Source organism: Pygocentrus nattereri, chromosome 4 (assembly GCF_015220715.1).
Source record: "Pygocentrus nattereri isolate fPygNat1 chromosome 4, fPygNat1.pri, whole genome shotgun sequence".
Lineage (NCBI taxonomy): Eukaryota > Metazoa > Chordata > Actinopteri > Characiformes > Serrasalmidae > Pygocentrus > Pygocentrus nattereri.
The window spans coordinates 23,240,229-23,266,598 of NC_051214.1; the positions used below are offsets into that span (position 1 = coordinate 23,240,229).

Below are 26,370 nucleotides of genomic sequence, written 5' to 3' on the forward strand. Positions count from 1 at the left end.
AGCATATCATACTGTAAAACTGGGTTGGTTGTAGTAATTGTTGTTCACCATAGAAGCAAGATATAAACAAAGTGATCACAGTTTGGCAAAGTAGTGTTAAAACTGTGTGATAATGTGACGCGGAGCAAGGAGGCGGACGCATGTGCGGAGGTAAGCGACTTTTATTAAGGGCAAATCCAGGGTCGTAGTCAAAACAGTCCAAGTTCAGGAAGCCAACACGGAGAGATTGGGGTTCAGACATGACAAAAAACACAGATAGCAAACAGATTCAAACACCATACAGCGGACAAAGACCGATACATGAAACGCAGACCGGCGAACACTAAGGGCAAACACAGGGCTTAAGTAACACAGGGACAATGAGGGTCAGGTGCAGACAATCAGGGGTGGAGTTACAAAACAAGGGGTTTGACTAGGACCACAACAAAAACGCACATGGACAGGACTGGCAGGGGCCAACCGTGACAGATAACCAGTGCAGATATGGTTGTAAATCTTCATTTCCTTTTTAAACACACCTTTGTCTTTATTTTTGTTCATTCTTTTTTGAGACAAGATTAACCAATTGATCCAGTTTTCCCCTCACTGGAGCATTTGGACAACACAAAGACTGAATGACTGAAATGCAGAATCATTTAACACTTTCTTTTTTTTCTCCTACCACCATTATTTCAGCCACTACAACAACCACAGGGACCACAGCCACAACAGGTATGATTAATCTCTTTATATTTGTCAAAACTGATTAGAACATATCATACTGTAAAACTGGGTTGGTTGTAGTAATTGTTGTTCACCATAGAAGCACGATATAAACAAAGTGATCACAGTTTGGCAAAGTAGTGTTAAAACTGTGATAACCAGTGCAGATATGGTTGTAAATCTTCATTTCCTTTTTAAACACACCTTTGTCTTTATTTTGTTCATTCTTTTTTGAATGAATGAATGAAGCCCTTTATTGTCACTTGTCACAAGTACCAGCGAAATTAGCCATCAACCCGTATGTACACATACAATATGACAAGGGGGGGAGACAGGACAAGAAGACAGTGATGAGGAAAAGTACAGAATACATGGGGAAAGGGGAGGAGATAAAAAAAAAAAAAAACACCCCCCAGACTATGTTCTATGGGAGTACAGTCTGGGAACAGAAAAAAACACCTCAGCAACAAGGGCACATAATAAGTACACATTTGCCTGGCATCCCAGTCTAGGTGCCTCAGTCCGCAGAGTGTCATAGCAATAACACAGAAAGTTGCCATGGAGACACCTTGAATGGGTCCCAGGCAGAGTCAACAATCAGCAGGTGTCTGGGGGAAATGGGGGAAGAGATACATGAGCGTCTCGCTGCAGTGTTCTTCTGGAGGAATTGTTGTTCCAGCAGCGGCCTTGGCCAAGGCCAGTGCCGATAAGGGGAGCCGAAAGCAGATTAAACCGGGATTGTTTGAGCTTGGGCTTGGGGCGAGTAGTCGCATTCCAATTTGCACGACTACTCTTCTAGTCCATTTCGGTCTCCAAATAAATTTTTGGTCACAGTCTGAGTGCTGACAGCTCTGCCCACCACGTCAAGCATGTCGGGCAGCTTTAAGGGGCCACGGACAGCTGTCCCCATTCCTCGAATCTCACAATAAACCAGGGCAATACCTAATCCAATCAGCAAAACACCTGTAATCATGGTTCCGAATAGGTAGACGTCCTCAATGTCCTCCACGGAAAGAGCCGCCAGGCACACGACTCGCCACTTCTCCCGCGCATCCATTGTGTAGCCAGCTGCAAACGTTCCGGCAGGACAGGCTGGTTCCCCCAAACCCAGACTTCTCATCGAGAAGATGGTGTCAATTGCATTGAGAGACCATTTGATCAAATCCATTTTCCTTAGACAGTAGACTAGACGAGACTGGAGAAGCGAAGCAGGAGAGATAAGGTAGAGGATAGGGAGAAAGTGAGACCGCCTTCGTTGAGAGCAGAGCAGAGACAAGATTAACCAATTGATCCAGTTTTCCCCTCACTGGAGCATCTTGGACAACACAAAGACTGAATGACTGAAATCATTTAGCACTTTCTTTTTTTTTTCCTACCACCATTATTTCAGCCACTACAACAACCACAGGGACCACAGCCACAACAGGTATGATTAATCTCTTTATATTTGTCAAAACTGACTAGAGGATATCATACTGTAAAACTGGGTTAGGGTTGGTCTAGAATCCTTAGTTCCAGTGAACGTAAATATTAATGCAATTCTACTCTTCCAAGTTTGTGGAAACATGGTTTTGGGAAGCCCATTATTTATTCCATATATACTGCGCCCCAGTGCACAAAGCAAGCTCTATAAAGGCACGGATGGGTGAGTTCAGTGTGGCATTAACCAGAATGGAGATTGTGAGCCACACCCTCTCGTCCAAAATCAGTGTCTGACCTCACAAATGCTCTTGATAGTTGTAACAGAATATTTTCTCTCACGTGAATTACACTCTGTATTGAGTGCAATTATGTTAATTATGTAATTATAGTAATTCTGTTACTCTGAACTGATGTTTTTCTGATTGTAACAGGAGGTGTGTGGTATGTAATTACCCACAGTAGGAGAGTATTTACCCTGCATTTGCAAATAAAATGCCAACTGTCCAAACATTCAGTTAACTGCAAACATTCAGCAGACACTGCTTCTGTAATGTGATGGTATTTAAACAGCAGATGCCCATTTATCTTTAAAAGATTTATCTTTATATAAGTGCTATGAGATTACAGGTCAGTATTATTAGATTTGAGCAGGTACTATCCCACAATAATTACTAGTTAATACTGTAACTATGTATAAGGTACAGTAACTATTTAAGATAGTTGTAGTATTTAAGATATTACAAGATAGTTCCTGTGACGTTGTACACTGAATACAGCTGCAGATGCAGTGTGGGTGCAGTTGCTCCTAGCATATGTTATTCCACAGCCTCTGTTACAATCGGAAAAGCTTGCTAGAAAGACAGTAGGCCATGCAAATGTGATTTACTCTCATCCTATTACATATATATAATTACACAAGAACAAAAACTGAAGTTGATAAACTGTATATATTTACTCAGAAAACATAAAATCCATCCATCCATCCATCCATTATCTTCCGCTTGTCCGGGGTTCGGGTCGCGGGGGCAGCATCCTAAGCAATGAAGCCCAGACCTCCCTTTCCCCAGCCACTTCCACCAGCTCTCCAAGGGGGATTCCGAGGCGCTCCCAGGCCAGCTGGGCGATATAGTCGCGCCAGCGTGTCCTGGGTCTTCCCCGGGGTCTCCTCCCAGGTGGACTCGCCTGTGACACCTCCCGAGGGAGGCGTCCAGGAGGCATCCTAACCAGATGCCCGAACCACCTCAGCTGGCTCCTCTCAACGTGAAGAAGCAGCGGCTCTACTCCGAGTCCCTCCCGGATGACTGAACTTCTCACCCTATCTCTAAAGGAGAGTCCAGACACCCTGCGGAGGAAACTCATTTCGGCCGCTTGTATTCGCGATCTTATTCTTTCGGTCATTACCCAAAGCTCATGACCATAGGTGAGGGTGGGAACGTAGATCGACCGGTAAATCGAGAGCCTTGCCTTATGGCTCAGCTCTTTCTTTACCACAACAGACCGGTAAAGAGCCCGCATCACTGCTGACCCAGCACCAATCCGCCTGTCAATCTCCCGCTCCCTTGGACCATCACTCGTGAACAAGACCCCGAGATACTTGAACTCCTCCACTTGAGGCAAGAGCCTATCCCCGACCCAGAGAGGGCTCTCCACCCTTTTCCGCCTGAGAACCATGGTCTCGGATTTAGAGGTACTGATTCTCATCCCAGCCGCTTCACACTCGGCTGCAAACCGATCCAGCGAAAGCTGAAGTTCGCGGCCTGATGTCCCCAATAGGACCACATCATCTGCAAACAGCAGTGATGTGACCCTGAGGTCACCAAACCGGACACCCTCCATCCCTTGACTGCGCCTAGAAATTCTATCCATTAAAATTATGAATAGAATCGGTGACAAAGGGCAGCCCTGACGGAGTCCAACTCTCACTGGGAACGAGTCTGACTTACTGCCGGCTATGCGAACCAAACTCCAGCTTTGTTTGTACAGGGCCTGAATGGCTCGTAGCAAAGAGCCATGTACCCCGTACTCCCGAAGCACCTCCCACAGAATACCCCGGGGAACACAGTCGAATGCCTTCTCCAGATCCACAAAGCACATGTGGACTGGTTGGGCAAACTCCCATGAACCCTCCAGAATCCTGGAGAGGGTGAAGAGTTGGTCCAGTGTTCCACGACCAGGGCGGAACCCGCACTGTTCCTCCTGGATCCGAGGTTCGACTATAAGCCGGACTCTCTTCTCCAGTACCCCTGCATAGACCTTGCCAGGGAGGCTGAGGAGTGTGATTCCCCTGTAGTTGGAACACACCCTCCGGTCCCCTTTTTTAAAAAGAGGCACCACCACCCCAGTCTGCCAATCCAGTGGCACCGCCCCCGATGTCCACGCAATGTTGAAAAGGTGTGTCAGCCAAGACAGCCCCACAACATCCAGAGCCTTGAGGAACTCAGGGCGGATCTCATCCACCCCTGGAGCCTTGCCACCAAGGAGCTTCTTAACTACCTTAGCGACTTCGGCCTCAGTAATGGACAAGCCTATTCCCATGTCCCCAGACTCAGCCTCCTCACTGGAGAATGTGTCGGTGGGATTGAGAAGGTCCTCAAAGTATTCCTTCCACCGCCCAATGACGTCTTCAGTCGAAGTCAGCAGCACACCATCTCCACTATATACAGTGCTAGTGGCACACTGCTTTCCCCTTCTGAGTCGCCTGACGGTTTGCCAGAATCTTTTCGGAGCCGACTTAAAGTCAGTTTCCAAGGCCTCACCAAACTCCTCCCATACACGGGTTTTTGCCTTGGCAACAACTGAAGCCGCAGATCGCTTGGCCTGTCGATACCTGCCAGCTGCCTCTGGTGTCCCACAGGCCAACCATGCCCGGTAGGACTCCTTCTTCAGCTTGACGGCATCTCTCACCTGGGGTGTCCACCACCGGGTTCGAGGATTACCGCCCCGACAGGCACCAACTACCTTACGGCCACAGCTACAGTCAGCCGCTTCAGCAATGGAGGAACGGAACATGGCCCATTCTGAGTCAATGTCCCCCACCTCCCCCGATATCTGGTCAAAGTTCTGACGGAGGTGTGAGTTGAAGATCAATCTGACAGGTTCTTCTGCTAGACGTTCCCAGCAAACCCTCACTATGCGTTTGGGCTTGCCTGGTCTGACCGGCATCTTCCCCCACCACCTGATCCAACTCACCACCAGGTGATGATCAGTTGACAGCTCAGCTCCTCTCTTTACCCGAGTGTCCAAAACACATGGCCGCAAGTCCGATGACACGACTACAAAGTCAATCATTGAACTGTGGCCTAGGGTGTCCTGGTGCCATGTGCACTTATGGACATCCTTGTGTTCAAACATGGTGTTCGTGATGGACAAACTGTGGTTTGCACAGAAGTCCAAAAACTGAACACCACTCGGGTTCAGATCAGAGAGGCCATTCCTCCCAATCACACCCCTCCAGGTCTCACTGTCATTGCCCACGTGAGCGTTGAAGTCCCCCAGTAGGACAATAGAGTCTCCAGGAGGAGCACTTTCAAGCACCCTTCCCAAGGACTCTAAGAAGGCTGGGTACTCTGAACTGCTGTTCGGTGCATAAGCACAGACAACAGTCAGGACCCGTTCCCCAACCCGAAGGCATAGGGAAGCTACCCTCTCGTCCACCGGAGAAAACCCCAACATACAGGCACCGAGTCGAGGGGCTATGAGAAAGCCCACACCTGCCCGCCGCCTCTCACCATGGGCAACTCCAGAAAAGAATAAAGTCCAGCCCCTCTCAAGGAGATTGGACCCAGAGCCCAAGCTGTGTGTTGAGGTGAGCCCGACTATATCTAGCCGGTATCTCTCAACCTCACGCACCAACTCAGGCTCCTTCCCCGCCAGTGAGGTAACGTTCCAAGTTCCAAAAGCCAGTTTCAGCAACTGAGGATCAGAACGCCAAGGCCCACGCCTTCGGACACTGCCCGATCCACAACGCACCGAACCCCTACTACTGCCCCTCCCATTGGTGGTGGGTCGATGGGAGGGGGGACTCATGTAACTCCTTCGGGCTGGGCCCGGCCGGGCACCATGAGTAAATGCCCGGCCACCAGACGCTCGCTGGCGAGCCCCTCCCCCAGGCCTGGCTCCAGGGTGGGGCCCCGGTAACCCTGTTCCGGGCAGGGTACACAAGTCCTGTTTTTCTGTCTTCATAGGGGTTATTATGGATCACACTTTGTCTGACCTGTCACCTAGGACCAGTTTGCCATGGGAGACCCTACCAGGAGCTTTTGCTCCAGACAACATAGCTCCTAAGATCATTCAAGCACGCAAACCCCTCCACCATGATAAGGTGGTGATCCAAGGAGAGGAAAACATAAAATGTGTCACATAATATTTTCCCAAATATGTTAATAAACCATTGAGGAAATGTACCATATTTGTTGGTTCCCTGTTGAGGATGTAAAAAAACCTGTAATTTGACCAGGGGTGCCCAAACCTTTGCATAAGAGAGTAGTTTTTGCATTTGGCTTTTGCATAAAAGTTTTTTCTTCCAAAAGACACCATCTTTCAAGAATTATCTAAATAAAGTTCTATTAAAGAAAAGAGCAACACTAAATATAAAAAATAATAGAGCACAGGGTTATTGCAAAATTAACACCCAGAGGAAATTCAAGTTCAAAGTAAGAAAAGCATCCAGAGCTCAGCATCAGCATCCAGCACTGTGCATAGCCCAAAAAATACCATCTACTGTGCACTCTCAGAAATAAAGGTACTTCTCTGTCACTGGGGCAGTTCGGTCAAGTGTACATCTCAGTACCTTTAGGCTACATTTACAAAGCAGGTGTTCACATTATCTTTTAAATGTGATCTACATGCGACATCAGTCTGAACAGACCATGCTCCCACACTGACCTGTATGCGCTAAAGAACAGTGCTTTACGTGGCTCATCCAGAGGTGAACAATCATGACAACTAGCAAAAACTAGTCGCTCCCAGCTTCACCGGCATCACAGGAGTGTTTATGAACTTCCAGTGGTAGACAGCTGGGCTCATCACCAACATTGTGTTTGATTTCACCTTAAAAAGGGCCACTTCTGTGGTTTGTGTCCTTGGGTTATTTAAACTGTTCTCTGACGCTGCAGCCTCGGCTCCTCCCACTGCAATTGGCCATTTCGTTCAAAACCTCTTCAAACACGGAGCGGCTGCGATGAGTCTCCTCTCATTTTTTGGTACAGAAATATCAGCCTACAAATCTAGTCACATATAAAAAGATCAGATTTGGGCCACTTTTAATGTAGCCTTAGTCAGGGAACATAATTGTACTATAAGTTGTATTGACTTCACACACCCTGTGGATCAGTTATAAATATGCACCAATGTTGTTGTAAGACATGTAAAACAGTAACTGTACAAGTTCTTTACTGTACTCTGTACCTTGCTAAATAGTGTTTGTTTCATAATCTTTAATATTTATAAGACTGTTGGTTTGACATGTTATTCCTTTTCTGGAATCTTGACATACCTTTCTGTTTGGTTTTTAATGATTGTGCTTTTTTCATTTCTCTGACCATTACAGCAGCAACAACGGCCCCAAGAGGTACTTTTTCCTTTCTTTTCAGTTCAAGCTTGAAGGCTGTTGTAACTATATAACGGCAATAGCCTGCCATTCTGAAGCAGCAAATATTTTACTTTGTTTAATATTTCTTGAATTTCAAATCAATTTGAAATTTTGATTTTAAAAACCATCCATTTGAGTTCATGGTTTATAAATCTTTAGCCCATAACATAAGAAGCTTAGATTTCTATGAATTAAAGCAAATTACATGAAGACCTTGTAGTTTTCAGGATGGCTGTGTGTCCAGGGCCATGTTAATTGTCTTTGTTTTTACAGTCAAACGAAGTATGTCACTGACAATAGACCAAACATTTGACCTTGAGCTCACCGATCCAAACACTGCAAAGTTCAAAGAATTAAAGTCCATTTTTGAGAAAATAGTAAGTATTGCATAGGATGTGATCAATATTTTTATGGTTGAATCTGTGTTAGATGCTATGCTTGTGTTTGATGTTGTAACAATGTGCTTCTCAAATAAATTGAAATAAATTGCCCGTTTTTCAGATTGAAGACAGTTATAAAGATGTAACTGGCTACAAGAAGAATTCAGCGACTGTAACCAGGTTCAGGTACTGTTATACAAATGTGTGACTATATTCAGGAGCTCATCTTTGTATACAATTTAAGTGTTTAGAATTAGGGAATTAGGATTTGTTCCAACTTCTGATACAGCCAGTAACTCTGCAGACATAGAAAGGGATGAAAGGTTTTGGAGATTTTTTGTTAAACAGTTCCTTTTTGGTATGCATTGAAAGTTAATCTCTGTGTTTTCAACAGGTCTGGCAGTGTAATTGCAGACTTCACTATAGAAACAGCTAGTGATCAAATTGATTTGGCACCAGCTAACAACAAACTCATAACCAATCTCAACAACAATGGATATAAAGTAAATAGTATTGCTCGAAGTGGTAAGGGTTTTTTTTTCAGTTTTAACTTTTATCATATGTTTACAGCAGAAGTTATGATACAAATTAGTAATGACACAGATCTTTATACTCCACCAGGGTAACATCAGAGCCATGTTGCTTAAAATCAGGATCTCAGAATGTAATATCCCACTATCCCAGGCAAAGTACTACTGCATATGTGAAAGATACAGCTAGTAGTTTGGGGAAAATAATATAGTATCCAAAATTTCATTGCAGGATCTGCAAATAGCTCTTGTTATTGGTGATGTAAAAATGCATGTATCTACCATTAAAAAAAAGACTGCACAAGTTTGTCCTACTTGGATGGTGTATCTAGAGGAATCCTTTACTATATAAAGAGAACTTTGGGGCAAGACTAAAGTTTGAATAAATATCTAGGAAATAGGGGTCGGGGGAAAAATCAATTCTTTGATATACACATGGATGATTCTGAATCTATTCACAAATGTCAAAAATCGATTTTCTAGATTTGAACTGAGAGCATGTTGTTGACGGAACGCAAAAGGCAGAACTTTGCAAAGTGCAGAAATGCAGTGCCTGGACAGTCCGTGGTGGCACACTACATTAAAATCTAGTGCAGGGGTCAGAATGTTAATAAGTCATTTTGGCCTTTCAACAAAAATCAAACCACCTTGGGAGACACAGAATTTCTAATCCATTGTACCATCTTGGCTGTACACGAGTCTTAGCAGCACATGCTAATGTCCTAATATAAGCTAAAAATATAATTCAAACAAACACACACTTACTTTCCTCTGCTTTAAGCTTGAGCTCAGCTGTAGCTGCTTTTTTTTTGCATCACCATGAGCAAAATTTTCCAGTCCACAAGCCTGAGTGCAGTCTTTCCCTCAAAATAAACATTCACTAACACCACAATTTAACAGATAAATAACAATATGAAAAATTTTAATATAAAATAATAAATTAGCTCTTTCATTTTTTATTCATTTTGAGTGTGTAACGAGGATCGATGAGCCATACGCAATAAGCGAGATTTATTAAGGGCAAATCCGGGGTCATAGTCGAGACAGTCCAGGTTCATATAGCCAACACAGAGAAAACGGGGTTCAGACATGACAGACCAGAATACAATCAACACAGAGATTCGTTAAACACCAGTTTTAGCACTCAGTGTGGATCTGAGAGGACAGAAAATCAATAAAAAACATGGCCACTTTATGCTAAATATTTATTTACTTAATAATAAGCAATATAATTAATTACCATCAAAAGTCTACCTCACAGACAAACCATTGCTGAAAATTTATTTGAGATTATTTTTTTTCAAGATCTATATAAGCAAAAATGTGGACATTTTTGCAGGCGCTAAGTACATTTTGGATCAAAAATTTCCTGAGTTCATTAATATATCAAAATTCTGTTAGCATTTATATGTCAAATAATGACAGATCTGAGTAGTCCAGGGTCTCATGAAAATAACAACTTATGGCATGTGTGACTGTGTCATGTGAATACTTTGCAATTGTAAATTACCAATATACCAAAAGATTACACAGAATTACCTTAGGGTTCTAACATTGCACAGTGGTGCAAAGGGCCAAACTGTCTCCCAATAAGTATTAAAAACTGGTACATACTGGGCAGTACCACTGCTGAAGCCAGGAGTGTGCTTCCTTTTTCAATAGACATCTGTTTTTTTGTTTTTTTAATAAAAACGATTGGAAAGTGAAACTTCTATTCTTGTTCTATTACATAATGTTTATAGTGCTTAACTGAAGATCAAACACTCATATATCCACATATGTCAAAAAAGAAACATTTCATGGGGTGTACTTACTTCTTTACATGTGACTTTATGTATGCCTTAGGGTCCCATAAGTAAATGCCAGTATTTGACTGATAAAAACTCCTTCCAGACACAATGACCTTTAAAAAATTTTTTGTTCAGCATATTGTTCATAGTTCATTATAGAGAAACTTAGTAACAAATCCTTTAAAGTTGTGGTGATAGGAGCCAGTGGCTGTATTACAGAAACTTCTTAAATCTGAAATCTTATATGTTTAGTCACCACGACAACTTCAGTTAGGACTGAATTTAGGACAGAAGCTATTCCAGAGCAACAGTTTTTAAGTTCATAATCTTGTCATTAATTCCAAATATCAGTATTACACAAACATCCTGACTACACAAGATTTCCTAAGTACTGTCTTAATTTAATGACCGTTTTAACTTCTGTTTTAACTAACTGTTTTATCATTTTATGCAGTGATAGGCAGCATAGCAGCTCACTCCAACTAGCATAATAACGTTACGTTTATCTACAATGAAAATGGCATTTTAACTAATTATTTTTTTTCTAACAGCATTTTAACAATCCCAGATGCTGCAAACACAATCTCTACCAGCCTGTTTTATTACCTTTAAACTCAGTAGCTCAAATATTACAATGATGGTATTAAATAATGAGGAGACAAGTATATGGCTGTTTATCAGGAAGAATAATGTTAGCACAGTTGGTTAAAACATTTGGAAAGCTGAAACTGGAGAGCAGTGGCGCTCTGATAAACAGCACGAAGCGCTGTCACAATATTCTTAACTTCAAGTTTATCATGCGTTGTTTTTTTTTTTTTTATCCTTTTTTACATAAGTAACGATAGCTTTCTGGCTAACTAACTTGATTATTTTTAATTACGTGTTAACTATTCAGCTGTGCTTGTAAGATTGTAAGATACTAGGTAACAGACATGGCAGTTGAATGTCGACCTCAAACAAGTAGGTTAAGATTTCTTGACTTGAGATAAGATAAGATTCCTAAATTGGGATAAGATTTGCTTCTGTAATACAAATTTGTGGAAAGTCTTATTTGTGCCTGTAAGCTCTTAAGGTAAGACAGCAACATGGGAAGTTTCTGTAATACAACCCCAGAAGTTGTATTGTCTGCAATGTTGTTAATGGTAAAATCCCTCACAACAGCCTGCATATACCTGTCATTTGCACACTGCCCATAGTGTTAAGCAAAGAAATGTGAAGGAATGTTCTTATTGCTGTGGCTCTCCAGTTTAAACCTGGCCTCATAATATAATATGATAAATAAAGGGCATGTTTTAAGGCTAAATCATCTCAGCATGATAACACACTGTAGGGTTCCATGCAGTATTAGACCAAATAATGTCACATGACCAGAACTTTATTCATTTGTCTGTCAAAATGAATCATTCCTGGACAGTGGGACTGGCACCAAAGCTTCCTAGAGATAACTCTGGTATGTCTGTATGCGTGCATGTATATATTTGTGTATGTATGTTCATATAACCATGTGCAGTCCCATCATTAATCAAGCTGTAAAACTGATAAATTTGTCCAACATAATGCCGCAAATGTAAAGATTGGTATAGCGTAGCATGTTCCACGCTGTAGACTGGGGTTCAATCCCTGCCTGGACAAACACCCTACACTATACCAATAAAAGTCCTTGGGCAAGACAACTAACACTACCTTCGCCTACCTATGTAAAAATGATCAAATTGTAAGTCGCTCTGGATAAGAGCATCTGCCAAATGCTGTAAATGTAATGAGAGAGACAAAAAAAACTCAAACTTGTTTTTTTTTTGTTTTTTTTACTTCAGTGGAGAATGGCCTATACAGCGGAGGCACAATATATCCTGAAACATATATGATAATGAACTGTCAACCTGAACAAGGTTTTAACCAGATAGTATGGACCAAGGATGGGACTGTCATTGGCAAAAATGATGTAATTGATGATGCTCAGCACACACTCACTTTAAAAAGTGCAAAGCCTACAGACAGTGGTAAGTCTCAGTTAATCAATTAAGTTTAATACTAGTGAAACTAAAAGCATCTACATGTAATGGAATCATTTAACCAAAGCTGGTTCACAAACTGAGAACATTCTGCTCAGTCCAAACCTTTTGAGGGGGGTGGGGGGTGTTGGGTGTTGCAACTAAAGTGCAGGAAGCTAGATTTCTGGGAGAAGTGTTTGGTGATCATTTTTCTATGGTGTTTCATTGTCGCATCATTCCATTAAAAAAGGACTGTCACAACATAGAAACATGCAACCATATTTCATTTGACTGGTTATGCAGTCGGTTTTGAACACTAATACATAAAAATGTTTGAATCTTATTTTTACATTGCCTAGAGGAAAAAGTACTTCTGACTTCCATAAGTAGATTGTTCCAAGTAACAACAGTTAAACAAGAATTGTTTTGGATGAACAGGTCGCAGATAAGCATACCTCAACTGCAAAGACTGCTGTGAAATCCACTTTCCTTGTCCAGGAGCTTTACTTGGAAGCACTGTGTCAAAATGGGTAGTTTGTACAGTAAAAAACACAGGCTCTAATCTTCAGAGAAACAGCACCTCACTTACCACATGTTCTATGCCGTTTCCTTTTTTGTGCAACACAGCAGGGCAAGCGGAGTATACATGCTGGGGATAACTTAAAAAAAGCTAATGAAAAAAGTTTTTGTTCCCAGTTTTCCTCTTGCAGTTGTTCAGTGACCAGAGTGACCATCTTCACTGATATTTTCTGTATTCTAAATCTACAGTATATGGTTTATAAGGCAAAAAACATTCTGCACATCCACTTCACACAGGTTACATAATCGTAATTAACTTGTAATTAAACATGATATATCTACCTTTGTGAGAGTAGGGTGTTTGTTTTTGTAGCTGTTTAAATAGTGAGATGTCCATATTTGTTTTTTTTTATGTAATTTAATCTTTTTGACATCTTATTTCATGTTTTTCTTTGCTTTCACAGGTACATATGCATGCAGTACGACTGTGAATTCAGTGCCCTATATCATCTGGCAAAAAATAACAGTTCAGCCATATCCAAATATCCAAAAATATGATTACGTTGTGCCATGTGACAGCAGGACAGTCACAGTGCAGTGTTGTGCTGAGAGCAGCTATACCCTAGAATGGAAAGAATCTGCAGATTGTCCTGAAACAGGTTAAACACACAGACATGTTTATGTGTTTGATTTACATTGACATACATTCTGAACACAAAGTCTGTCTAAATAACTTATAAATAGATAAAAGCTGTAAAATAAAATACAGAATCTGGATGATTAGTTCAAATTCTGATGATGTCAAGAGAAAACAGTATACCTTGCTGTTTTGTGTGAAAAGATAGCTTCTCCTATCTCTGGAGATAATTAGGCAAAGTCATAAAAAGGTCAAAGAAGAAAAGTCGAAACGTTAACATTTCAAGGTTACATTTGGGCTCAGATTCTACACCATTTCAAGAAACTATGACAAAAGACAAGCAACAGTTAAATACAAACATGTTTAATTGTCAAATGCATCTGTCCGTCATGTCAATTCTTCATAATGTTATTATTGTCATTATTATTAGTGGTATTAACCAAAACATTAAGCAGTCAAATTCAACACTCTGTGAGTGCAAATGACCAATAGACACAAAAAAAGACAAATTAGGAGTGAATTTAACTCTGCTAAACTGCAAAGCTCAACTCTAGCAAAACTGCTAAAATGTTGCAGAACTGTATAATTGATATAAGTATATTGTAGGGTCGGTGCAGAAGAATACATAGACAGCATTGCATGTAAGGGGAAAAGCTCTTTTATTTTCAACAGGCTCTTCAGCAGGCAGCGAAAAACCCAGCGTAGCACTACCCTGACATGAAACACTGAGGGGCATAGACACTTCTAACCACTTGTAAACTAAAGTCCACCCTCTTCTGACATATTTACTCCAATGAACACAACTACTACTAAACCATGCAACAACTTTGCATGGCCACATCCCACCTAAGCTCTATATGTGTTTGTGTATGTGCTCTACCTTCAAAGTCACTTGGTTCAAAATATTATCAAGTGATTATGTAATTACTATGTAGATAGGGAATGAGGCGGTGTTATCCTTTGGTAGGAGATAAAATCTTCTGGAATAACATTATAAAATAAAACGCATGGTAACTGCTTTCTAATAAGTTGTTTTGAATAAGGTGTGTTCTTCATAATCCTGCCTTCCTCCCAGTGACTGCTGGGATGGGCTCTACCCCATGCCCCCCACTGATGATGATGATGATGATGATGATTATTATTATTATCATTATTATTATTATTATATATTATTAGGCCCTGGCAGCTACTGTGAGATCCGTTGCACAAGTTATTCATGTCTTTCTTATGGAGATACTGTTAGCTGATATGCAAACTAATCTGAGCTATGTCTTCTTCTACAATATCCATTTTACTGTGTTATTTCAAAATAATAAGTATGTTAGTGCTTTATCAAACCTAAAGCTGCTACTAATGTTCTTTTATGAGTGTTTGCCAGGTAGTTAATTTAGCTAATTTGCGCTAATGGGCTACCACCCATTGTACCTCAGATATGAAACAGAAAGATGTGTGATTAATGTACAGAACCTACTGTGATTAGACTCAGCTCTCAGACGTTCTCTGTTTTAAGTAATGTCAGATTTTGGTTTCATTGGATTTGTTATTTTTCAACTCAGGAATGTATTGGTATTTACCAATTACTTCATATACAATCAGAAATGTATTTTTACTTTATTTCACACAGTTGAAGACACATACAAAGGCAGAGAAGTAGAAAGAGAGTGAGAGAGACAGCAGAGATAGGCTGTGTTCTGTGATGAGCTGACTGAATAAAGTCTCTGATGATGTAGTGTTATCTGTGGTGACATTGAGGAGTAAATGTATTTTTACATAAGATAAAGTAAGGTAAAGTAAGGTTTTCAGTAGGTGACAGTCCAGATGTGATAGCTTTACAGTTTTTTCTACAGGCAGACCGAACAATGATCTGAATATTACAGCACAACACTGTCTAAACTCTGCTGGAGTGATGTTCCAATGGTTCTTTATTGATGAGAGGTGAAATCTATTCTGTCTGTGCACAGTGTGCGCTCATCAAAGTTTGTACCCCACCCATAGTCTGACTAGATTACTATTTAAACCATTAAGACTAAAAAATATTTGTGCGAGCAACAAATCTGAGCTAAATCATAGGCTATGGCTTTTCATTAATGCTAACTGAAACAGCTAGCACACAGGTGTTTCCAATAAAATATATGTGACGGATTTTAAGTTAAACAAATTGCCACCATTTTATTTGAAAAAAGCAAAGTAAGAAAACAGTAAGTGCAGTACCTGTTTAGCTAGGATCAGCTTGCTAGGTGGCTGATCCCTTAAGCTGAAGCTGGGTTGTGAAAAGCAGAAATCTCGGCTTGTTTTGTGAACTGATGTGCTTATGATTTATTTTTACCCTGTAATGTTGGTAAAAAATTAAAGTAGCAAAGTAAATGTATTTCAGTAAAAATGAACTCAAGTGCTATGTTTTATTAACTTCAAATTAATTTTCAAAAATACTGTTGTAGGGAAAATGTATTTAAAAATAGCAACAACAGTATATGTAATTCATTACCTCGGCACATACGTTCAGTCAAACAGAAAGGAAATGCATAGATAATACAGAGTAAACACAAGGCGATGCATGTTGTTCACACACTCAGGGCTGAAAAGACATCACTTTTTTTGCTTTAACCATCATTTTACAAAGTGCATGAAACCCAGGTTTTTTAACTGACTATTTTAATTGTGTTACACAGGTACAGGATGCATCTCCTGCAAATATGCAATCAACACAAACAATTGTCCAACTACTAACAATCCAGTAGAATTTAAATGTCAACTCAGCTTAAAGCAGTTAAGTAATTTCAGTTACAGCTCAAAGACCGTCCAGATAACAACATCCACTGATAAGAGTGAGTAATCAGTCCTTCTTTAGAGTCTTCTTTTTTCAGTTTTGTTTTTCCAGCCCACTTTAATTTTGTTGTATGTGCAGTGTGTGTTTATTACAAAGAGGGCAACTATTTGGAAGGAAGACAAAACGCTTTGGTTTGGAAATATATATTCTGTGTAGTGTTAGAGATTTCAGTGTTTGCCAGACACAAAATATGTCCAAAGAATAAGAAGCAGTATCTGATCTATAGTAGACCTCTGCCATTGTGATGAGGACAGTGCCTGCCAAAATTTCATTTACAGGCATTTCCTGTCTTAGAAGCTGTCATACTACACTAAAGAATAATTCTAGTGAGTAGACTCGAATAAGGCAAGAAATGACAAACAGAACAAACATATTTGCATAGTTTTAGTTTTTCATAGTTTAGTGTAAAACAAATCCAAAGTTTCTCTTAAATACCAGTTCTCTATGGTATTTAAACATAGGATTACAATAGTTAACGTTTAATGTTTATTCTTTTAAACTGTAATATACAGTGATTCATCACCATCGTGACAGTCCCCTATTCTTCCTCCTCTTTCTCCCAAGAATGCATGTATGCCAGAATAAATATGATCATGACAAAACATATTAAAGATAGCACACCAAGCTTTTATTGACAAAACAATTAATACAATTTTTAAAAAGTCAAGTTTTGCTTTTAGGACTGTCTGTGTACTTAGACAACCGTGTGTGCATGTTATTTACAATTTTTCACCATGTTTTCAACCTGTGTTTTCAACTTCTCATGTTTGCTCATGCATTTACTCATGCATTTCTCTTTAGATCCCGATTGCAATGACTCAACATTTGGACCTGGAAATGTGAACGATGTGAGGTATGCTCCCTGTCCTGAAGGCATGGCTGGTAATAAAATAGGTACATGTAAAACACGAGGAGGACCTTGGAGTGTAGTAGATAACTGTGTCCTGCGCATCATTCAGGATCTGAAATTACAAGCTGAGGTAATGCAGTTTTATCCTGAAAGATCATTTTCAAAAATGATATTTTTTTCTGAATTAGGCAATTTAATTGACTTCAATGTTTTGTGCTTTTCCCTTATGTTCAGCATTTAGACCCATTTGAAATCCCACAGTTTGTGGCTAATCTCAGCACTGTTGCTGCGAGCAATGCTCCTAATATAACAAACTCTACTGCGACTGTATTAACGATTGTTGACTTGCTGAAAACCATTGCAAGTCTTTCACAAACAGTTGCACTTAACCAGACGACCATGGAGGTATTGTATATTCATTTTCATTGTTTTAACAGTTTTTATAACTTACTTAATTCAGTATATCGTCACTGTTGGAACAAAACTCTATCCCTTTTTTTTGTGTACAGAATTTTCATAGTGAATTGATCAATAGAACGGTCCAAATGTACTTGGAAAAAATCTTTTTACATTAATTTCTATTATAAATTGAAAGTGTTTTCCCTTACCTGTGAAGTTACCCGATTTATAGATACAACGTTTTGTTTCTTCAGCAACTCAGCAACAATATGATATTCAAAGTGCAACAGTGAATAACTAATTTAGAATTAACCTTGACATTGTCTACCAATAAAGTTTACATTATTTGTACTTCAAATAACCTCAGACTTTGCTACAGTGTGATTTTGGTAAAAACATATGTTGCCTAATAAATTTGATTGTCCACATGTGCTGTATTTAATTTCAAGGAATTCCTAAAAACACTGGAAACCATTGGATCAAACGATACAACATGGGATACACTGAACAGCAACGATGCAACTAAGAATGCGAGCTCTGAACTTCTGAAGTCTGTTGAGTCTATCGGAGGGAGACTCTTGAATCGAAGCTTGGAGATAAATACTCCAAGCATCCAACTTAAAAAAAATAATTTTAGTAACTCTTTTAATGGAACATTTGGTCAAAATCTAACAACACAAATAGAGATCCCAGGGGTGGCGAAAAATGAATTCACTTTTATCACCATCATAGTTTTTGAAGCTCTCGACAATATTTTGCCTGTTCGAAATGCAACCAGCAATGGAAGCAGTATAGCTGGTGTCGTCGTCAATGGAAATGTGGCTGCAGTAATTTTGAACAATACAGTTCAGAACATCTCTCTTAACTTTGACTTAAATCAGACGTCATTGGGAAACCCTCAGTGTGTCTTTTGGAACTTCAGTCTTTTGGATGGGATTGGAGGATGGGATTCAACTGGATGTAAAGTACAGCCTATAGTCAACCAAACTGGCAAATTTAAGTGTGAATGCGACCACGCAACCCCATTCTCAATCCTGATGTCTCCTTTTTTTTTGGATAATCCTGCTTTAGCCTACATCACATATATTGGTGTTGGCATTTCAATGGGCAGCTTGATTTTGTGCCTCATCATAGAGGGCATTATTTGGAAGACAATGACCAGGAATGACACATCCTACATGCGCCACGTCTCCATAGTCAACATCGCTCTGTCCCTCCTGATTGCAAATATATGTTTCATCATTGGAGCAGCTATTGTTAAAGAAGGAGGGAAGACACCAGTGGGTCCCTGCAGTACAGCAACATTCTTCATTCACTTCTTTTATCTTGCTCTCTTCTTCTGGATGTTGCTTTCAGCACTCTTGCTGCTCTACCGGACTGTTATGGTGTTCTCTGGCATGTCCAAGTGCAAGATGATGGCCATAGCGTTTACTGTTGGTTATGGGGCCCCGTTACTCATAGCTGTCATCACTGTGGCAGTAACAGCTGGAGGTGGAGGATACATCCAGGAGGAGAACGCCTGTTGGCTGAACTGGTTCAAAACTAAGGCCCTCCTGGCGTTTGTGATTCCTGCTCTGACTATTGTAGCTGTAAACCTCCTGGTGCTTGTTGTGGTGTTATACAAGATGTTAAGGAGGGGAGTTGGTGCTGCCACTCAACCAGATGAGAAACATGCCTTAGTGGTGATTGCCAGATGTGTGGCCATTTTAACACCTTTCTTTGGTCTGACCTGGGGATTCGGCATTGGGACCATGGTGTCATCTGCTTTAGGAGTTCACATTGTGTTTGCAATCCTTAATTCACTGCAGGTAGAATGTTATATTCTTTACATTTATATTTGTTTTATTTTAGCTTATATTTTCTGTAATTGTAACACACAGTGTCCTCTACACTCTCAAAAAAAAAGGTAAAAAATATGGCAAATTTTTGCTCACCAAGGCTCATACAAGATGCAAGGTGTGATCGTGATCCAGTTGTAAATGTTAAATTAGTTTATGCTATATTCACTTTCTGAGGGTAAAGGGAAGTATTTCTTTTAAAATGTTCTCAGTTAGGAAAAAAGTCAGGAAAAGGTGTATAGAGTCAATTAACTTCTGAAGTACAGGGTCAAAAGTCACAGGACACCATTTTATCTTATTTTATTTTTTATACTGTCACAAGCCTCCACAATGAAGGTGGTGTTTGTTGCGGATTTTCTCAGCATACACAATTTGCTCGAGATGACCCCAGAGATAAAAGTCTATAATAAAAAATAATATAAGATAAAACTGTGTCCTGTGACTTTTAACTCACCCTGTATCTCTCTAACAATATCACACAATTTTGGTCCCTTACTAAAAGTGCTGAAGACATATCCATAGGGGGTACCACCCTAGTGACATGAGGGGTACCATCCCAGTGACATTGCCAGGGCCTTTTTTCTCAGGAATTGACAATAGTAGACACCCCTAGTAAAAATGAGTTTAAAAAAAAAAACAGCTTGATCTAACACTGGAAATGTTAAATATGAGGCAAACTTATTAAAGTTCTCAAAACATGACAGTTACACTCACGTTTGGCTTTTTTCTCAGTGATAACAGCACCAAGTAAAGGTTTTCAGTAGCATTCTGCTGAGTAGACAAGTTTACCCCTGCAAAACATTTTACCCTGTCTTTAGTGAATCAAAACTTGTGTATTTTGTGGTATGACCCATATTATTATCTGGACAATCATGACCCTGTTTCAACTATAAGGCAGCCAGTTTTGTTATAAAATCTCCTGGTCAGAATGCAACCAGTATTCCTGTAACTCTCCTCTGATCCTTTTTTGCCTCTCAAACCATCCTTCTCACTGCCACAGCTGTCTGCATTTCTTGATTTTTTAAGTTATTATAGCAGTTGTTTGATTTATGGTGGTCAGCAGCTTTTGTCTTGTTTTATTTGTGCATTATTTGACCTTCCCCATGTTGAAGGATGCCTTGGTGTGTTTGGCCTGGAGGTCACCTTATGTTTATGTCCCAGAGAAAAAAGAAGCTATAGCTAACCACTTAAGAGTTCCTAAATACTCAGATGTGCTTTAGAAACATAACTGGGAATACATCACGTTTTAATCATAAGATGTTGTTGGGGTACCAGTAATTGTGTGACATTGTTATAGATAGATAGATAGATAGACAGACAGACAGACAGACAGACAGATAGCCTTTTTACTCACTTCTAACAAGGCTGCCAGTAATTGTGGAGGACACAGTACATGCTGCTACTACAAGTACAAAAATGGATATATTACAAATATTTAGTGGAAACTTAACAAAATGATTTTGATTATATTTTATTATTCTATTATGTTAGATATTCTACAGTAACAGAATTTATGTTTGATTGATACTTTAAATCTGATTTATAATTTAAAACTGTTTCATTTAATCTCTTCAAAGGGTTTCTTCATTTTGGTATTTGGAACATTGCTGGATAGTAAGGTATGTATTCTTTGTGAGTCTTGACAATTATAGAAATACTATCATGATCTAATTACTTTCTTTGACTATCGAGCTGATAATATTTAAACACGTATCTGTTTTAAAAAAAAAACACTAACAACTCTTTCACTTGTGTTGTGGCTGCAGATTCGTGAGGCACTGGCAGGAAAGTTGTCACTGGTGACCCGCAGCTCTAACCGCACTAGGGTAAATACCCTTTATATCAGATTACTGCAGTCTGCTTTTACTTAGATTTTTTTTAATTAAAGCATTCTTCCTTTCAAAGCTACTTACACTTTAACATTAACAATACTGAATCTTTCATCGTTTTACATTATAGAGCACAAGTGCGGGACCTTCTTCCTCAAGTGGCTTAGCTTTCCTTCAGAGGTTCCGACGGAGAAGTACGTAAAGAAACATATATTTAATTAATGTGATATGAAAACTGAAATTTATTTGTAATTAAAACAGTTTTGTCACACCATTACCCTGCCATCACCAAAGGCTAGATAGAACAAAGAAAGTTGCCTACTTCTTTCTTTAGATAACATTTTGCCTAATTATACATCCTTAGATAGCATGTTTGACATCCTTTTCTGTACAATCACTTAGCACTTATTTTTTATTTATCATTTGATTAGTTTCAAAATTGCACCAAACATTTGTGCAGAATCTTGTTTTGCAATGAATCTACTACTAATTATAAACTGGTCTTTTGCAGATGGGTACAACATATCAGACAACAGCGGTTTCACAGCTTCAGCTTCAGATACATTTATCAGCACTTAAGATAACTGAACCCAAGCTTGCTCCACAGAGCCTATTTATGTGTATACATTATATATCTGCCAAAAAAAAGTATTTTTATAATTGTTATTGTTGTATTAACAAATGAAAAGTTCATCAAGATGTACAGGACAAATCAAACCTATGTCACAAGAACTTCAGAGAACTTCCAGGTGGATAATGGCAGTAGCTCTGCATTGGTACATCAGAATTTCACACTAATCTTGAATTATTTAACCAAGAAATTGGGAAAAAAAACTGTGAACTTGTGATGAAATGTATGTACCACTGAATATTCACACTTTGACCAGCTAGATGCGCCTAATGGCGATAATGTTGATATTAGTAAGTCTGTAAGCTACTAAAGTTGGCCATTATTCTTAAATTAATTTTTCCATGTTGAAAACTTTGACTCTGAGTATTTAATTTTTTGGTTAAATAATCTGCATTAGCCACACATTTTGTTGTAGTGCTTAATAAAGAAGCATTGACATGCAGTGTGTCCCAATTCAGGGGCTGGATCCTTCAAAGGACACGGTATATTAAGGTATGTCCTTCAAAGGCTGCTTAGATTCGTGAAAGCTGAACCAAAATGAGACAGTCTGCTCTACAGCGGATTTTCTGTTTGCGTCACAGCACCGCAGTCCCTGAATTGGGACACAATGATTATAAAGGTGTTTTTACACTGCACCTCCAGAACATATCTGACCCAGAGTGGAACCAATGGAATGTTTGAGTTCTATTTCTTTTCTGCTGACGAGGTCACTGGAACCATTCTAATAACAGATTATTCTAATAATTCTAATAATGATTTAATTTTTTGATGACCATTTTATGCCGTTCTAAAGTGTCTTCTATGTGTTTCATTTGGCTAATTAGCTACCTTGCTTGCCAGTTAGCTTAACAAATTGACTGACATAAAACAATATACTGCACCATTCTACATACACACACACACACACAAAGTCTACAATGTGTAAATTTTTTTTTTGGTCAAAACATGAGCCAAAACGCACTTTCTGGAGAGGCTAGCATACATCTAAAAACACTAGTTTTAGCGAACTTTTTAACAAAGTAATTCTCAAATTCTCAATATTGTAGTTGACACATTCTGGTGTTCTTATTGGTTATTAGTGTTAATGTTATTTGGTGAAGGATTCTTTTCTGGGAAATCTTATATGTTATAGCAGCTCTACTTGCTTTTGACAGATTGAAAACCTAAAAAATAATCCACTGTAAACCTGGGTACATTCAACATTAAAGCCTCAGACAGAAGATTTTTCAACTACTGCCAATGTTTTGTCAGTTCTTTTTGTAGTTACTGTTACTAAGTTGAGCTGCTTCCACACTGTATCCAGTCTTCCACCTGGAAGTATATTAAGTGTTTCAGTTTGATTGAATTCAGAATGATTTATTCAGAATTAATGAGTCTGTGATTTAAGACGTTAATAAGTATATACACCCTTCTTAATGTATTTTAGTGGTCATGTTGGGGTTTTTATGTTAAATTTTTTTGGATGTTACACCAGTGACATGATTCATGGTTTGAAAGCACTCTGCCTGATTTACTACAATAATGGCATGTGGGTTTTTTTTCTTCAGTCTAACAATATTGAAATGGCAATACCTAACAAATGCTCTGTGGGGCGCTTGGCTCACATCATCTCACGTGTAATAAGTATTCAATATAACTAATTTGCTTTAAAGATGTATTACCTGATGAAATTGCCATTAAACAGTTATTCAATATGCTGAATATGCTAACCTTGATTTGGGATTTATTCTTAGGTAAAAACAGAATCTACACTCTCACACAGAGGTCTGAACAGTTCTGCAGTTTAAGAAGTTGTGAATCGGACATGGACTTTTTTTAGGACTTTTATCAAGAATATTTAAGAAAATACAGAAGATACTGGTGAATAAGGACCAATATTCTTCTAACCAAGAAGCTTTTGTCTAATAGAAATTAAAAAAGTGATGCAACTATAAGGATGAAAAAAGAAACTGATTTGTCTAGAACAGGGATGTTAAACACAACAAGTAAAAGGGCCACATTAGAAAATCTCAACAAATCTGTGGGCCAAAGGAAAAAATGTTTATTTGGATAGTCCACTTTAGATGCTTTGTAGATAGTTAAGTTACATTCAACAAAATATCTGCTAAATCGCCATCATTTTCTTTAACTCTAAACTTGCTCTAATCCTAACTTTAACCTCAAGCCAAAACCTAAACCCTACCCTAACCCTGGTCCTAGCTGTAACCCTGGTCCAAATCCTAACCTTGGTTAATCAACAGATCGTTTGTTAACAATTTGAACATCTGTAGATAATTTGTAGGGGGCTATAGTGGACTATCCAAATAAATTTAGACCAATTTTTTTTTATTTCATTTTTAATGAATGTTGTGCTGGCCATTGTTTATTCAAAATATGCAAAAACTTCAACGGTAAAATATAGACACTTGCAGTACACCTGGAAATATTGCATGATACTTGAAATGTGCAAAATGTAAATTCCCCCTGTTGCTTGGTCTTTTAAACCTACCTATCTGCTTTAACTAGACACCTGGCATCCTTTCTTTGCTGCAAGTTCAATAAGACTTGGGCTCAATTTTGGAGCTGCTGAGCTGAAATGTGTTTAAGTGTTTATGTTGGTTGAGCTGCAGCTGAAATGAAGATGGTGTGTTTGGTGACATGACTGGTGTGGAATTGCGTAGAATTGAGGTGTAACTGCCATCCTATAGATTGTTGACTGGACTAGGAGAGTTGGAGCACGCGTTATGTTGCAGTGCATATTGGGGACTGTGGTCCAGCGCACTACTAGTGGACTGGCTTAATATTAATAGAAAATTAAAATACTTTTGTGGGGTCTTGTGTTTGACACACAGGATTGAAAGTGTGGCTCTTATCTTCTGTCTGAAATGAGTGCAAGTGGCTCAGTCACTCCCAGCAAACTCTCTACAACAGAATAGTGGTGCAAATCAGAAGCTATATGCAGCCATGTGGAGTTATTTGTCTTATCTGTTCAGAATCGACACAGCTTGTTTTCTCCTCGCTCCAATAACTGAGACATTTATGTGACGTCTTCACAAATGACTCAACATGTTAGAGGTGTTAGCATGTGTATAAGATGCACATCCAACGTCAGCACACTGTCAACATTTGCCGTTGGTCTACCACTCGTACTCGCCTGGGAAACCGAAATGTTGCCAGTGTTTGCTTTGTTCCAGCTCACGTTTGCTTTGTATGTTCACCATTTCAAACAGCTTGGCTAATAAAGCATCCATTAAACCATTAAACCATTAAAGCTAAAGTTGGATTCTTATTTGCCAGTTTCTTATTTGACTGTTTCTTAGACACCAGAATGTAACTGCTACACCATTTAAGGTGGAATGGAAAAATGGAATGAGAAGCTAACTTAAGCTTAATCCATTTTAACTTTTAGATCTTCTCTTAGTAAGCTAATTTTTTGTTGTTTTCTAAATCAAATTTAACAAGCAAAATCAATCAAAAAGTCCAGATGTATTGAGGCGTAATTATTAAACACTGATGAGGACATCATCATGCCTGTCAAACCCCCCTTTAATCTATGCTGATGTTAGAGTAAGATAGCAGTCAGTGTTTATAGCAGGCCGGTTATAAATGTCATGGACTTTATTATCACAAAGATTTCCAAACACGGTTTAACGGCATTGCTGACCATAAACAAACTGAACAACAACGCTTAACACTGACAGCTCTTTCACACGCAAGTAGTTCTGTGTAAGGCTATGTTTCTTTTTTTATGTGCTTTTAGTGTTGTTAACAACACAACATTGAAATGCATTTCCGTTAGTGTAGTTAACTGCTTGACTAAGGTCAGCTGCTGTATACGCTGCAAAATGTGCTGGTTACAGACTTTTTAAAAAAAAGATTTTTTTAATATTCTTTATCACAACATTTAATGTATTTGATTTTTAGTATTCCTTGTTTGTTTTGTAATAAATGTTATATTAAAATAGCTTCTGATGAAAGTCACAAAGCCTTTAATCTAACAAAAGAAACAGAACTTGTGAAATTTGAAAAACTTTTACACCAAGTGTTCAGTGCCATCCAGTCAGATTTCGAAACATTTTTAAACTATTAAAGCCAGCTTTTCTGTTGCCGTGCCTAACCAATTTAACTTTTTATGGAACTGATTAGCAATATGAAAGTTCAAATACTTTAGCTAGCTAGGTGCAGTGTGCCTTTTATTATCTTTCATTTATTAAGTTGTTTATTTTTGCTGTTTAAATTTCAATGTTATTTTGATTTTTTTTGTCTTTTTCCTTTTAAACTGTTGAAACTCTTCTACAGATCTATTAAACTCTACTCAATAAAGATTGAAAAAATTTGATTGTAAAAACAACTAAAATGCTAATAATAATAAAAAGAAGAACTTTTTATTATTATTAGCATTTTAGTTGTTTTTACAATCAAATTTTTTCAATCTTTATTGGATCAGATACACTGT

The 26,370-nt window shown here is 38.9% G+C and overlaps 1 protein-coding gene across 1 annotated transcript; it reads left to right on the plus strand.

Annotated features, from left to right (window-relative positions):
• The first annotated feature begins 2,105 nt into the window (after positions 1 to 2,105).
• LOC108440960 (adhesion G protein-coupled receptor F4-like) lies at positions 2,106 to 23,629 on the plus strand. The gene is made up of 15 exons (XM_017720176.2): positions 2,106 to 2,128; positions 7,673 to 7,693; positions 7,988 to 8,091; positions 8,216 to 8,280; positions 8,489 to 8,619; positions 12,229 to 12,414; positions 13,389 to 13,583; positions 16,231 to 16,386; positions 17,190 to 17,368; positions 17,473 to 17,643; positions 18,087 to 19,445; positions 21,053 to 21,094; positions 21,242 to 21,301; positions 21,435 to 21,498; positions 21,816 to 23,629. Exons 3-15 carry the CDS (start codon positions 7,999 to 8,001, stop codon positions 21,881 to 21,883), a joined length of 2,769 nt encoding a protein of 922 aa, XP_017575665.1. The 5' UTR covers positions 2,106 to 2,128; positions 7,673 to 7,693; positions 7,988 to 7,998; the 3' UTR covers positions 21,884 to 23,629.
• The last annotated feature ends 2,741 nt before the right edge of the window (positions 23,630 to 26,370 follow it).